The sequence below is a fragment of the Cebus imitator genome, unplaced genomic scaffold (genome assembly GCF_001604975.1).
Source record: "Cebus imitator isolate Cc_AM_T3 unplaced genomic scaffold, Cebus_imitator-1.0 Scaffold93, whole genome shotgun sequence".
NCBI classification, from domain to species: Eukaryota; Metazoa; Chordata; class Mammalia; order Primates; family Cebidae; genus Cebus; species Cebus imitator.
The window spans coordinates 3651499-3665456 of record NW_016107408.1 but is presented as its reverse complement, the minus strand read 5'-3'; the positions used below and the strand labels follow the sequence as shown (position 1 = coordinate 3665456).

General features: G+C 50.3%; 1 protein-coding gene across 1 annotated transcript in view; it reads left to right on the top strand.

Moving 5' to 3' along the window:
- The window catches only part of SDK2 (sidekick cell adhesion molecule 2), a 318487-nt gene that overhangs the window by 169889 nt on the left and 134640 nt on the right, over window positions 1-13958 (top strand). The window contains exon 3 of the mRNA XM_037741077.1: window positions 3153-3259. Within this exon, the coding sequence (XP_037597005.1) occupies window positions 3153-3259 (107 nt within the window). The remainder of the gene's footprint in view (window positions 1-3152; window positions 3260-13958) is intronic.

The window sequence follows — 13958 nt, the reverse complement described above, 5'->3', positions numbered from 1 at the left end:
GAAACCCCATCTCTACTTAAAAAAAAAAAAAATTAGCTGGGTATGGTGGCAGGTGCCTGTAATCCCAGCTACTTGGGAGGTTGAGGCAGGAGAATCGCTTGAACCTGTTGGGTGGAGGTTTGCAGTGAGCCAAGATTGCGCCACTGCACTTCAGTCTGAGCGAAGGAGTGAGACTTCATCTCAAAAAAATTATAAATAAATAAATAAAAGGCCAGCTCCCAGAGCACAACCTCTGAGTCAAAAAGCTGGCATACTCTAACTTCCATAGATTTTTTTTCCCAAAGGCTGGACCAATTTCCAGTATCACCAACAGCCCTGTGGGTACAGCTTCCCCACCCCCTCACTCCTGACTCCACTGGGTTTGACCACACCTGAAACTCTTTGACTATCTGCCAGGCAAACATGGTCTTATCGTCTTGATTTGAATTTCTTTCACTATGACAGAAGTTGAGCATCTTTTCATGAGTTTATCAGCCATTTCTATTTCTTTTCCTCTCTCCAGTGCTTTTTAATAATATCTGATTTCATTTCCAAAGGCAGAGAGCTTTTCCAGCCCACCTCTTCTTCCATCTCCCCTCTGTGGTCACCCCATCGCTTTAAAGACCAAGGCAGTTCCTCCATAGCAGCCTCCCCACGCCTTGGGAGAGATGGGCAGCAAGCAGGAGCGAGGGCTGAGGGTGGATTTGAAGATGAGGTAAAAGGAGGAAGAGGGATTTGCCAGAGCTCGGGCACTGCTGTCTCCCCACAATCAAGCTGCGCACAGTAGCAAGAGACAGATAAGAGCTGCAGCCGGTGGCAGAGATAAGGGGCTTGGGCAGCCAGAAAGTTCTGGAAAATGCTGCAAAGCCAGAGCAAACTTGGCACGTGGCCAGCTTGAGTCAAGCCTGCACAGACCCAGGATGGAGGGTGGGGCCCTAGGGATGTGACCTCAGCTTCACAGCCAGGCTTGGGGTCTGAAAGGCTCTGTTGGACTTTGCCTCTTACAGTGTGTGAAACTTACAGGTTACTGACAAGGTATTTCTGAGACTCAACTTCTCCATCTCTAGAAGGAAGATGCCAGCAGGGTTAGTGTGGAGATTAAGTCACAAGCTCTCAAATGCTGACCCATGACAGTTTGCAACTGTCCTCATAAAAATCGGGCAAGGGTCAATGAGCTTTGTGTAAAAGTTAAGTTTAAAAAATTATTTAAAATTGGCTGGGTGCAGTAGCTTATGCCTGTAATCCTAGCACTTCAGGAGGCAGAGGTAGGAGGATTGCTTGAGCCCAGGAATTCAAGACCAGCCTGGGCAACATAGGAAGACCCCCATCTCTTTTTTCAAAAAGTTTTTTTTAATATAAGAAAGAAAAAAGAAGTTTAAAAAATGTCTTTATGCTGTGATTAGGGGTTTTTTGCCGTCTCAGAAATGTCCTTTTTAAATAAAATGCTGACCATTTCTATTTATTTTTCTCTCATGGCACTTTTTAATATTATCCCTTTTGAAGGTTTTTTTGTTGTCTTTGCCTGATTTTCTGTTTGCATTCTGGTTGGTTGGTTTTAATAATCCTGGCAAAGGAAGAAGTTCACAGTCCCATGTTGATCCCACATTTTTCAGTGTTACTGGTTCACAATACTCAACAGTCTGGGAGCTGCTGTGTGAAATGAGGAAACATCTGAAAAGTACTTAATACAGTGTCTGATGCACAGATGGTGCTCTGAAAGGGATGGTTGTCGTTTCATCCCTGGGAAGATGTTGATGACAGGCCCTAGCCAGATCTCATGTGTTAACAGAACAAAACTGGCATCTCCCCAGAATAGGGCTGCTGCATCCCAGGGTTGGAACACCTAGGGATACCCTAAGGGCAGGTGTCAAAGAACCTGTCCATCAGGTCAGCTGGGCAAACCCTAGGATACCCAAGAATTGGGGAGAGATATCCTAGGATATCCCTTCTTCCTCTGAGGGTCCTGTGGAACCATTACCTAGGGATGGGAAAAGTGGTCACCAAGGTTCAACCAAGGGAACTAGCCCCTGATCCCTGGTCCCCTACATCCACTCATGTCCCACTGTCAGAATCTCCTCTGACTGACCTGCCTCCTCCTTGCCTCTCAGCTGAGTGAGTGCACATACACCTGCTCCCAGCCACCTGTCCCCCAATGCCAGTCTGCTGCTCTGTGGGTAACGAGTGTTCCTGGAGCAGGCTATCAGCAGGGTCAGCCTGGAGTCCCGTATCCTGTCCCCAGAGCCCATGAAGAGTGGCCTGTCTCGTTCAGAAGGCTCTGCCCACCCCCACCAACCCCAAAAGCCTCAGTGGAGCTGTGTTAGTCTGTTTTCATGCTGCTGACTAAGACATTTCCGAGACTGGGCAATTTACAAAAGAAAGAGGTTTAATAGACTCACAGTACCGTGTGGCTGGGGAGCCCTCACCATCATGGCGGAAGGCAAGGAGGAGCAAGTCACGTCTTACATGATGGCAGCAGACAAAGAGAGAGAGCTTGTGCAGGGAAACTCCCCCTTACAAAACCATCAGATCACGTGAGACTTATTCATTATCACGAGAACAGCTTGGGAAAGACCCGCTCCCATCATTCAATTATCTCCCACCAGGTCCCTCCCACAACACTTGGGAATTATGGGAGCTACAAGATGAGATTTGGGTGGGGACACAGAGCCAAACCATATCGGGAGCTGTATGTAATTTTAAGGAAGGAATGATACTGAGCATTTGGGGGAACATGTAAATTTCTTTGTCCTTGTCACCTCCATCCATTTCAACTACTATTTATAGCACAGTCCTTTGCAAGGACAAAAAAACAAATGCCCCCACCTTTCTCAGTCATTTGAATCACAGGTCAGGGAGAACAGCTGCTTCCAACAGAGCTGACACAGCCCCAAGGTCAGGGTAAAGGATTTGGGCACAGCACCTTCTGTGCTTGGAGAAGTGCAGGCTAATTCCCGGGCGGCTGAGCAAAAGCCTCATTGGCTTTGGGAGGATCCCTCCTATTTATTGGTAAATATCTTTCTGTGATCCTATGACATGGCCAGAGAGTCAAGAGTTCCCTGGAACTTTATTCCAAAACAGGGTGATTCAGTGACCTCTGACCTCTAAGCCCAGTGTGACCTCTGTACCCCTGCAGCTGCCTGACTTGCTCACTGGCTGTCTTGTCTGTCCCGTAGATACGTGATCACCAGCCTGGACCGCACCCATGCTGGCTTCTACCGTTGCATCGTGCGGAACCGGATGGGGGCCCTGCTGCAGCGGCAGACTGAAGTCCAGGTGGCCTGTGAGTACAACGGGGACCCGGAGGCACATGGGGGGACTGTGCTGCTCAGGTGGCACCCACCAGACACACCCTGGGCAGGGCCAGATCCCGTCGTGTCCATCAGCACCCACTGAGTACCAATGGTGCTGCTTCCAGCCAGCGAGCTCATTTTACAGTTGGTAGAACCAAGGCCCACAGAGGTAGCAGGCCCTCTCCAGGGTCACACAGCTGTTAAGTCCCATGCACGTCTGCTGACTCTGTGACCCCATGACATATCCCGAGAGTCAAGAGCTCCCTGGTGCTTTTCATTCATTCCAGATAGGGGTGGCCTCGTCTGTGTCCTTTAAATGGGACCAGCTGATATGTGTTCCAAAAAGGGCCTTGCACCTGCTTCGAGTGCCTCCTCTGTGGTCCGCCTCACACCTGGGAAGGGGCGTCTTCAGAATGGCCACCTGAGCTTCTCTGGCTACGACAGTCTTCTTGGCAGACTTCCCAGGGCCTCCATGACTTTACTTTTCCTTTTATTCTTTTGCAGCAGAGTCTTGCTCTGTCGTCCAGGCTGGAGCGCGGTGCTGCAATCTTGGCTCACTGCGACCTCCTGGTTCAAGCGATTCTCCTGCTTTAGCCTTCCAAGTAGCTGGGATTATAGGCCTGTGCCACCACACCCAGCTAATTTTTTTGTGTTTTTAGTAGAGATGGGTTTTCACCATGTTGGCCAGGGTGGCCTCAAGCTCCTGACCTCAAGTAGTCTGCCCACCTCAGCCTCCCACAGTTCTGGGATTACAGGCGTGAGCCACTGCACCCAGCCATGACTTTTATTTTCTATCTTCCAACTTGCTCAGCCCTGGAGTGATAACAGCCTGGGGGTCCCCATGATCTTCCAGGGGTTCTGGGAGGTGCCTCATGGTGAGCACTGAAGCACTCAGAGGGAGAGGAGAATGGAGAATGGATCAGGGTTCCCAGGGAGGCTGGGCGGGCAGAGAGTGAAGTGGGAGGCCCTCACCAAGGCTTTTGGGGTAACAGCCTTCTCCCCAGTGCTGCCAATTCCAGAGGATCTCCCTCCGATGAGGAAGGGAAGACAGCTTCAGAAGAACCCCAGGGCATCTCAGGGCCAGGGTCCTAGAGTGCCAGTTGACACTCTTCCCCCAAGACCCAGTGTCCCCTTCCCAGCCCTGATCCCCTTCCTAAAATATCTGCTGTCTTCTAGAAATGAGGCACATGATGGGCTGTTTCATTCTGGGTTTTCTTAGGAGAAGCCCTAAGTTGTACTGTGGGACATGACAGGGTGGCCATCCTTAGAGAGGCCTGAATTTTTTTTTTTTTTTCTGAGATGGAGCCTCGCTCTGTCACCCAAGCTGGAGTGCAGTGGTGTGATCTCAGCTCACTGCAACCTCCACCTCCCGGGTTCAAGCAATTCTTCTGCCTGACTTAGCCTCCCAAGTAGCTGGGACTACAGGCGTGCCACCACACCCAGCTAATATTTTTTGTATTTTTTTTTAGTAGAGACGGGGTTTCACCGTGTTAGCCAGGATGGTCTCAACCTCCTGACCTCATGATCCGCCCGCCTCGGCCTCCCAAAGTGCTGGGATTTCAGGCATGAGCCAAAAGTCACCCTCTCATCTGGAGCCCATGGGGGCATGCTTCTAAGTTAGCACAGGAGAGAGCTTGCTACTTGAAGAGAAGTGCAGTAGGGAAATCTGAAAGAAAATCTCAAGTGAAGCAAAGAGTGTTTATGATAATTATGGAAAACAACCGTAATCAAAAGTGGAGAATGGATTGTCCCCATAAATCAGCACTAACGGCAACTCGACTTACTCCAAGGAGCAGAAAAAGCCCTGAATTAAAATGATGGATCTCAGGCAGCTGTCAGCCGGCTGGAGGACTCCCTGGGAGCTTCGTCTAGTCAGTGCTGAGAGTCCAGGGGGCAGGGGAAGCTGTGGCTGGGCCCCTAGAGAGACTGCATGTGTGTGTGCGCACGAGTGTGTGCAAATGTGTGTGCATGGGTGTGTGCAAATGTATGTGTGGGGGTTGGTTGGCCTTTGTGTTCACATGTGTCTGGGAGAGAACGTGTGTGTATATGTGCCGGTGTGTGCACAAGGATGTATGTGCGTGTGTGTGTGTCTGTGTGTGCGTCTGTGTGTGTGCTTGCATGAATGTATGTGTGCTTGGGTGTATGTTTCTGTTGCCAGCCTGCCTTTCACCTGTGTATCGGAAAGAACATGTGTGTTGTAAGCCTGAGCGTGATTGCACATGTATACCCTTGCATTGCATGTTTATATGTGTGGGCATTCAAGTATGTGCAAGTGTGTGCACATACATGTATTGATTATGTGTTCAGATATGCATGTCTGGAGTAATCTGCCTCTTTGCTCATGTGTGTGTATGTGTCTGTATGTGTGTATGTGTATGTATGTGTGTGTGTGTGTGTGTGTGTGTGTGTGTGTACATTCGCAAATGCCACCCAGGATGCCATATAGCCCAGGCTGTGGGATAGGGGTAGGTGGTAAGTTCCAAACCCTTGGGTCATAGGAGACAGTAGAAACTTTCTGCAGTTGAGAGCCCCTGAGATGACATGGCAGCAGCCTCCCCTGGGTTGGTTCTGCCGATCGAAAAGAGAGAGGAAGGGAGGTCGGTGTTTCTGTGGCTGAAATGCTTCTGTCCTTGACTGCGATAGAAATCCCTGAGCCCTGACTCAGCTCCTTGACCCCGCTCCTTATGCAAACTCCTTCCCACGTACACACAAACCCAGAGTGGGGGAAACTCCCCCCACACCAGGCCACACACATGTGTGATCCCTTCCCCTGGACCCACAGGTGTCCCCTGCCTTCACACTGCAGGGGGGGTGTAACCAGGCCCATCTGCAGGGTGAGCAAGCGAGGCGCACTAGGAAAAGGTCCTGGCATTTCCTGGGTGCTGCGGAGAAGGGCTCAGACAGACGAGGGCCCTACGCCCCGGGGCACTTCCAGGCCATGAGAAGCGGATGGAAAAGGGACTTGTGCTGCCCGACCCCTTAACTTCTGCCCAGGCACAGCCCCTGGGGATGGGGTACCCTGAGCTTCCCCTTCCCCATACTATGGGTTCCCTGGACCACGCTGGGTGATGCTGAAAGTGATGATCTCAGTGGCGTGACATTGAGAGTCACTCTCAGGGGGCTTGGCTCCAGAGGAAGCTTCTGAGATCCAGGGTGACAGTGACAGGGCTTTGCGGGTGGTGTCATACAGTGTTGGCAGGCTGGGGGCTCATCACGATGACAGCCAGTGTAATTTAATAAAAAGGGTGGACTGGCCAGGCACGGTGGCTCACACCTGTAATCCCAGCACTTTGAGAGCCTGAGCAGGTGGATCATAAGGTCAGGAGTTCGAGAGCAGCCTGACCAACATGGTGAAAGCCCATCTCTACTAAAAATCCAAAAATTGGCTGGGAGTGATGGCGTGTGCCTATAATCCCAGCTACTTGGGAGGCTAAGGCAGGAGAATCGTATGAACCCAGAAGGCAGAGGTTGCAGTGAGCCGAGATAGTGCCACTGCACTCCAGCCTGGGCAAAAGAGTGAGACTCCATCTCAAAAAATATATAAATAAATAAAAAGGGTGGACTTTGGAGTCAGACAGACCACATCCTTGCTTTGTCCTGGATCGCTGTGTGACCCCAGGGAAGTAACTGGACCTCTCTGAGCCTCACCCCAGCTCAGGTTCTTCATCCATAAAATGTATTAATAATATCAACCTCCTAGGCTCATCGGAAGGATTCCTTGGCTCTTATGTGCCAAAGCGCCTAGCCAGCTCACACACAGGCACCTTGTATCAGTGGGAGTGACTGCTGCAATTAATATTCTATATTATCACTTTAAGGAAGCCAGAGACGCAGGCCACAGAGCAGAATAGCCTTCAGCAAACGCTGTTCCAGTCAAATGCAGCAGGCTGGCACCTTCCCCTCCACCACCTCTCACAGTGGGATTCTTGCCCTGCTACGACAGCCCCCTCAAAGCCCCAGGGCTCCAGGTCCCCCAGACATGATTAAGACCACAAATGTCACTGTGTTCCGCCAGGGCTATACTGTGCTGCGGCTGCCAAGCTGTGCACATGTGGGTAAGGTGTCCCTGGCAAAGGAACGGGACACCTTAGAGTGGCTGAAGAAGGAGTAGAGAGAGAGAGAAACCCAGGTTAACCTCCCCCTGCCACCACTGCAGCTCCCCCAGACCAGCACTGGGAGTGGCTTTGCCGGTGTGAAGCTGTTTCCTCCACAATGTCCTAAAGTGGAAACCACAGCCACAGCCCTTTGGGCCCTAAAGCCAGGAAGTCAGAGACGTCCTAGAAAGTCCTCTGGCCCCCTAGAAGAATGCACTTCCTGACAAGCTAAGGCAGGTTTCACCTAGCCAGGATGGGAGGGAGCGAAGCGCACGTCCCCCATGCCCGCCCCTGCTGGTCACGCTGGTCTCACCCCAGGGTCCTTCCTCTCTAGCTGCAGAAGCTGAAACATCCCCTGTCCCAGCCCTGCTTCCCTGGGATTCAGGGCCTAGGGAAACACGGCACTTGGCAAAACCATTCTCACTCATAACTGTGCTCGTCCGGAGGGTCGCTGCTCTGGGAAGGGCACAGTGGCTCTCGTCCCAGCCTACAGAGTACAAGTCCCCATCTCCATGCTACAGATGAAGAAACTGAGGCTCAGCGGGGTGACACTACCTAAGTCACACAGTGAGGAAAACCCGGGATTTGAACCCATGACAGCCCGACTCTGCTGCTTGAGGACGAGAGAAAGATCCAAATTGGGTGTGTGGGAGGAGGGTGAGAGTGAGCTGCTGGGGTCAGAGTTCAGATAGAATCACAGACAGCCCACCGCAGTCATAATCCAAGTCCAAACAGCTCTACAGACACACGCGGTCTCCTGCCTAGGGTGAATGTCCAGTGGGTGGGGTGGAGTGGGCTCTACCAGTCACATAGTTTTCCTTGCTGTCAGCAGGGTAAGCCAATGAAAAATACCTACGCAGAGCTCCGGGGTACTTCTGTGCGCCAGACCGTGGGCCTTGCGCCTGAAATAACGGCATGTCTTGGAGATGGAAGTCCGAAAGCGTGGATTCTAGCCCCAGCCAAGGCGCTGACTAGCTTGGGACTTTGGGCACCTCTGTTCCCCTCTCTGGGCCTCAGTTTTCCCATCTGTAAAATGAGATCCATTTCAGTTCAGATGTTAATAAGGTTAAAGTGACCTTCAGGGTCACGACCCATGGGGCCCAGCCTGGAAAGAACTGCCCCCACAAAGAAGCCCAGAGCCACCCCATCCCTGATGCAGAGCCTAAGCAGGGGTGGGTCCTCAGAGCTTCCAGAACACTCCATTCTACTGTGCCATTGTGTAAGTGTCTTTCTTTTGTGCACTCCCAGGACAGGTCTGAGAAGTTAGAAGGCAAATCATCTGAGGAACGTAAGACGGGCAAACTGGGGCTCAGAGAGGTTGCAGAATAACCCACAGTTCCAGTTCCATTGCTTGTAGTTCCACCTTCCACCTTCTTCTGCCTGTTAGGGTATGGCCACAGCCTCCGTTGTGAGCCCTGGGTTTAAATCCAGACTCACCTCCCACAGGCTTATGTGACCGTAGGCAAGTTCTTCCTCTGTGCTTTTGGTTTTCATTGTTTATGTAAAAAAGGCTGCTGCTGGCTGGGTGCAGCGGCTCACGCCTGTAATCCCAGCACTTTGGGAGGCCGAGGCGGGCAGATTATGAGGTCAGGAGTTCGAGACCAGCCTGACCAACATGGTGAAACCCCGTCTCTAGTAAAAATATAAAAATTAGCCAGGTGTGCTGGTGTGCACTTGTAATTCCAGCTACTGAGGTGGCTGACGCAGGAGAATCCCTTGAACCCGGGAGGCAGAGGTTGCAGTGAGCAGAGATCACACCATTGCACTCTAGCCTAGGCGAGAGAGTGAGACTCCATCTCAACAAAGAAAAAAAGATGCTGCTTCATAGCAACCTTTTACCTATTTACCTGAGTGGTTGAAAGGATTCACAAATCAATGCACACAAACCATTGCAAGTGGTTCCCAGCCTGGACGGCAGTCAGGGAGAAATAGACTTTAGATCAGCCAGGAAAGGAGTCCTAGAAGAAACAGCCTTCTTGATTCTCTCTGCCTAAGTAGGTACATGGCTAGGCACCCTCTCCACTCCTGCTCTCCATGGCTGGGACGGGGCTGGGGCAAACCAGGCACTGAGGCTGCCCCATTTAAGGAGGTGCTCATTCTCAAGGGCTTACCTCGCACTTGCATGGCTCCATCCTCAGCACCTCAGTCCCCTCTCCCTACCCTCGTCCTGGGGCCCTTCCAGGATTCTGCCCTTCAGGCCTGCTGCAGCTGCCTGTCTGCCCATCCGTCTGTCTCCTTACACACACACACAGATGGCACACACTTCTGCAAGGGGGCAGGGTATGGCCCCTTCTCCCCAATGCCCCCCGCTCCTTGGCTGTTCCTGCTTCCTGGGATGAAAAGAGCTTATCCTGGGCCCCTAAGCAGCCAATGCCCCGATCGTGGAGCCAGGCTGCACCCCCAGGCACCCAGCCCCCTTCCCAAAGAGGACTATGAATTGGGTTCTAATGAGAAATTAATAAGGCAGCTGTGCTAACAACTAATGATAATGGCAAAGTCGTTAAAAAAGGATTCTTTACATGTTTTTAATTACAGCAATTAAGGGGAAGTCAATAAAACATCTCCCCCTTCCCCAGCCCCTTCCTGTCCCCACCCGGAGTCTCTTCTTTGTGTTTTTTAAGTCATCATAAATTTCCGGCATTCGGCATGTGGGGTGAACGGCTGAGAGGGTTGGGAGAGTCTTCCGGAGGCAGCAGAGTCCCTCGAGCCAGTGTTTCACCACACCCAGGTCCTTCTGGCGCCTCTGTGTTCTCACCTGGGCACGACCTCCTGACCCCTTCCCCTAGCCCTCACCTGTGGGGCTCACACTTGGAATCATCCACTCCAGCACCAAACCCCTGCGCCCACCCGCCCACAGCAGGGCAGAGCGCCCGCCTCGTCCTGGGAAGCTGGCCAGCTTCCTTCCTACCAGGTGGCTTGGCAGCCACTCCTGCAAAAAACAATTGGAGGGGACAAGCCCCCTGTCACGTGGGCTGGAGTTAATCCTAAAATGCCACCCCTAGGCCTGTTTCTCTTCATTTTCCGTTTGAAGTATGGGTATTGAATGCAGCATGCTTAGGGGCCACGTGACAGTTCCGGATAATATCATTGTGTCCTCCTGGAGCACTCATGTCACCTGAGTATTCAGATCACTCAGGAGACAGTCATCATTGCTGCACACCCCCCTATGCCAAGCAGCGTTCCAGGCAGTGGAGACATAGCGAAAGACACATATCTCTGCCCTCGAAGAAAGCAGCAAGAGAAACAAAAGTTAAAAGGAGAATATAATATTTAGGTTATAAATAAGGCCCATGACGAAAATGAAAGTGTGCTAAGGAGAGATGAAGCTGGGCGAGAGGCTTGGAGGATGGGGCAGGGGTCTTACTTGGTATGATGGTAGAGGGTGGCCATTGGTGGGGTGACATTGAGTAGCGTCTCAAAGGAAGGTTGGTGGGGGCGAGCCATGCAGGCGGAGGAGGAGGTCATTCCAGGTCGGAGCAGCAGGTGTAAAAGCCCAGAGGTGGGTGTGGGTGTTTGAGGCCAGGGAGCTGAAGTGGAGTGGGGAAGCAGAAGGTGGAGGATCATAGGCTGGGAGGTGGGACCTTGGGGACAGATCCCAGCATTCTAAGCTGTGGTCAGCGCTTTGTATCTGTATTAGTCTGTTCTCAAACTGCTAATAAAGACATACCCTAGACTAAGTAATTTATAAGGAAAGAGGCTTAATTGAGTCACAGCTCCACATGGCTAGGAAGGTCTCACCATCATGGTGAGTAAGGAGCTAAGTCACATCTTACATGGTGACAGACAAAAGGGCTTGCGCAGGGGAATTTCCATTTATAAAACCATCACATCTCATAAGAACTCACTCACTACCATGAGAACGGTATGGGGGAACCACCCCCGTGCTTCAATCATCTCCACCTGGTCCTGCCCTTAACACATGGAGATTACTACAATCCAAGGTGAGATTTGGGTGGGGACACAGCCAAATCATATCAGGATGCTGCTCAGAATGAGAGAGAAGTCAGGGGTGGTGGGAGGCAGAGGCAGGAGGTGATCTGGAGTGAGCAGCTTCTTTTCCATGATAAAACATAAAACCAACAAAGTACCATTCCTTGCCCACCAAGCTGGCAGAGAACATAGTCTTACAGCACCAAGTGTTGGTGGAAACACACATGGCTGCCAGTGTTAAATTGGTAAATGGATACCAATTGGGGGTTATGCAAATGGTATTAGAAAGATGAATGTGTGTCTAACCTCACAACCTGCAGCTCCATTTCTAGGTGCATACCCTAGAGATTCTTTTAGCCATGTGTGAGGCTAATCTTGGCAGGACAGCAAAGCACCAAAAACAAACCAAGCGTGATCCATGCAATTCCACGTAGCCACATCAATGGCTCAATGAAGGGCCAGGACCAGGATGGAGCCAAAAAAAGAATGTTGAACAAAAATGCACATCACAGAAGACTACGTACAGAATAATCCCAGGTGCAAAACGTTTAGAAACAGAATACATTGACCACAAATTGTTTAGGGTTGCATCTCTAGGTAAGGAAACGTGAAAGGAAAGCAAAGGCACAGGGCTTCAGTATTCAGGAGAAAAATCACCGGGGTGGCCGGTGGGGGGAGAGCCGGGGGAGGGGAAAGGCATTGTGAGTGTTCTAGGCCTTCAGCTGGGAGCCAGGTGCAGAAGTGTATATTTTGTTCTTCTTTAAACTATACATATAATTGTATTTGCTCTTTTGTGTGTATGACATATTTCATGATTTTAAAATGTTTTTAAACTAAACACATAAAAGCAAGAAATATATTCTGAAGTGGAATGCACACTTTACAAGCCCTTTTAAGACATGACAAAGACATCAGGAGTAATTTTTAGGGTAACTTCAACTGTGCCCTAGGCCTGTACTTCTTTGCTCTTGGGGAAATTTCTTGGGAATGTTGGATCCATCCTGCAGGGCATAACACGGCATATTAGCAAACGTGTACCTCAGAAAGCCAGTGTGGCAAGCCCTTAACTGTTTCTGCCATGGTGTGGATGAGCTTTCCCAGGGGATCCTGGGCCCTCAGCCTCCGTCATCACCGTCATCGTCTCCACCCTCCCTTCTTGCCGCTACCTGCACCCCTGCGCTGTCTGGCTGGACAGAGCCCCTCTTAGCAACCTTTGGTGCTGTAGCTCAGTGCATGCATGGCTGTGTGGATGGGGCAAACACATGTGTGTACGTATGTATAGATACAGACACCCATAGCCTACTCGGCAAGGAGCTCCCTGGACAGACCCAAGAAGCACATTTGACAAAGTACGGTGGAGAGGCTGAGGGCCTTGGGGCCTGAGAGCCACCGTGAGGTGGGAAGATTGTGGAGGGGAGAAGGGGAAGAGAGGAGCAATTGCAGAACCTGGACCAGGCCCACTGTGCCCTACCTGCTTCCATCCAACCCACCGTACAAACTAGTACATACATACAACCATCCTCCCACCACACAGACATACATGCATGAAACATGAACATACAGCATTTGTCACCATACAGGCACATATGTGTAAGCATGCATACATACAACTACCCATCTCACACACAAACATACATGCATACAAACATATATACAACCATCATCCCACCACACATGCATCCATGTGTGTAAGCATGCATTCATACGTGTAAACATGCATATGTCTAAACATGCCTATATAAACCATCCCACAAAAATGCATGCATATATAGACATCCCACCATAAATAAATGCATACATGTAAACGTGCATGAATACGACTGTCTATTCCACCATTCAAACATATGTACATGCATACATACAACCATCCTACCACATATGCACACATGCACATAAACATATATACAACCATGCATCCCACCATGCATACATACATGTAAACATGCATGCATAAACTTGTGCATCCCACCATGCAAACATACATGCCTACATGTAAACATACATGCATACAACCATCCATCCCACCATAGATACTTGTACATACAATCATCTCATCCACTATACATTTGCACATAAACATACAACTATACATCCCACCAAACATGCATGCATATGCAAATGTGTATATACAACCATCCCATCCCACACATGCATGTAAACATGTAACAGCAGCTGTCTATCATACAAACATACCACACACATGCAAACATACATGCAACCATTTGTCCCACCACATCTGCATACGTGCATGTAAATATACATGCATATGTAACCATCCCAATAATACATGCATACATGTAAACACATATACACACAACCTTCCATCCCACCATACAACCATGTACATACATACAAACATAGCTACATACAACCATCCATCCCCCATATAACCGTACATACATGCATGCAAACACATGCAATCATCCATCCTGGCATCCAAACATACAGACATACATGTAAGCATCTATACATACAACAGCCATACCACCATACATACATACAACCATCATTCCTTTGCCCTTCCTCCATTCATCCACCCAGCCCCCTGTCCTTCCATTCCTTCCTCCGTCCACCCATTCACTCATACAAACTTCCATCCCTCCCTCCATCCATCCCTCCCTCCATCCCTCCATCCCTCCACCCATCCATCCATCCCTCCATCCCT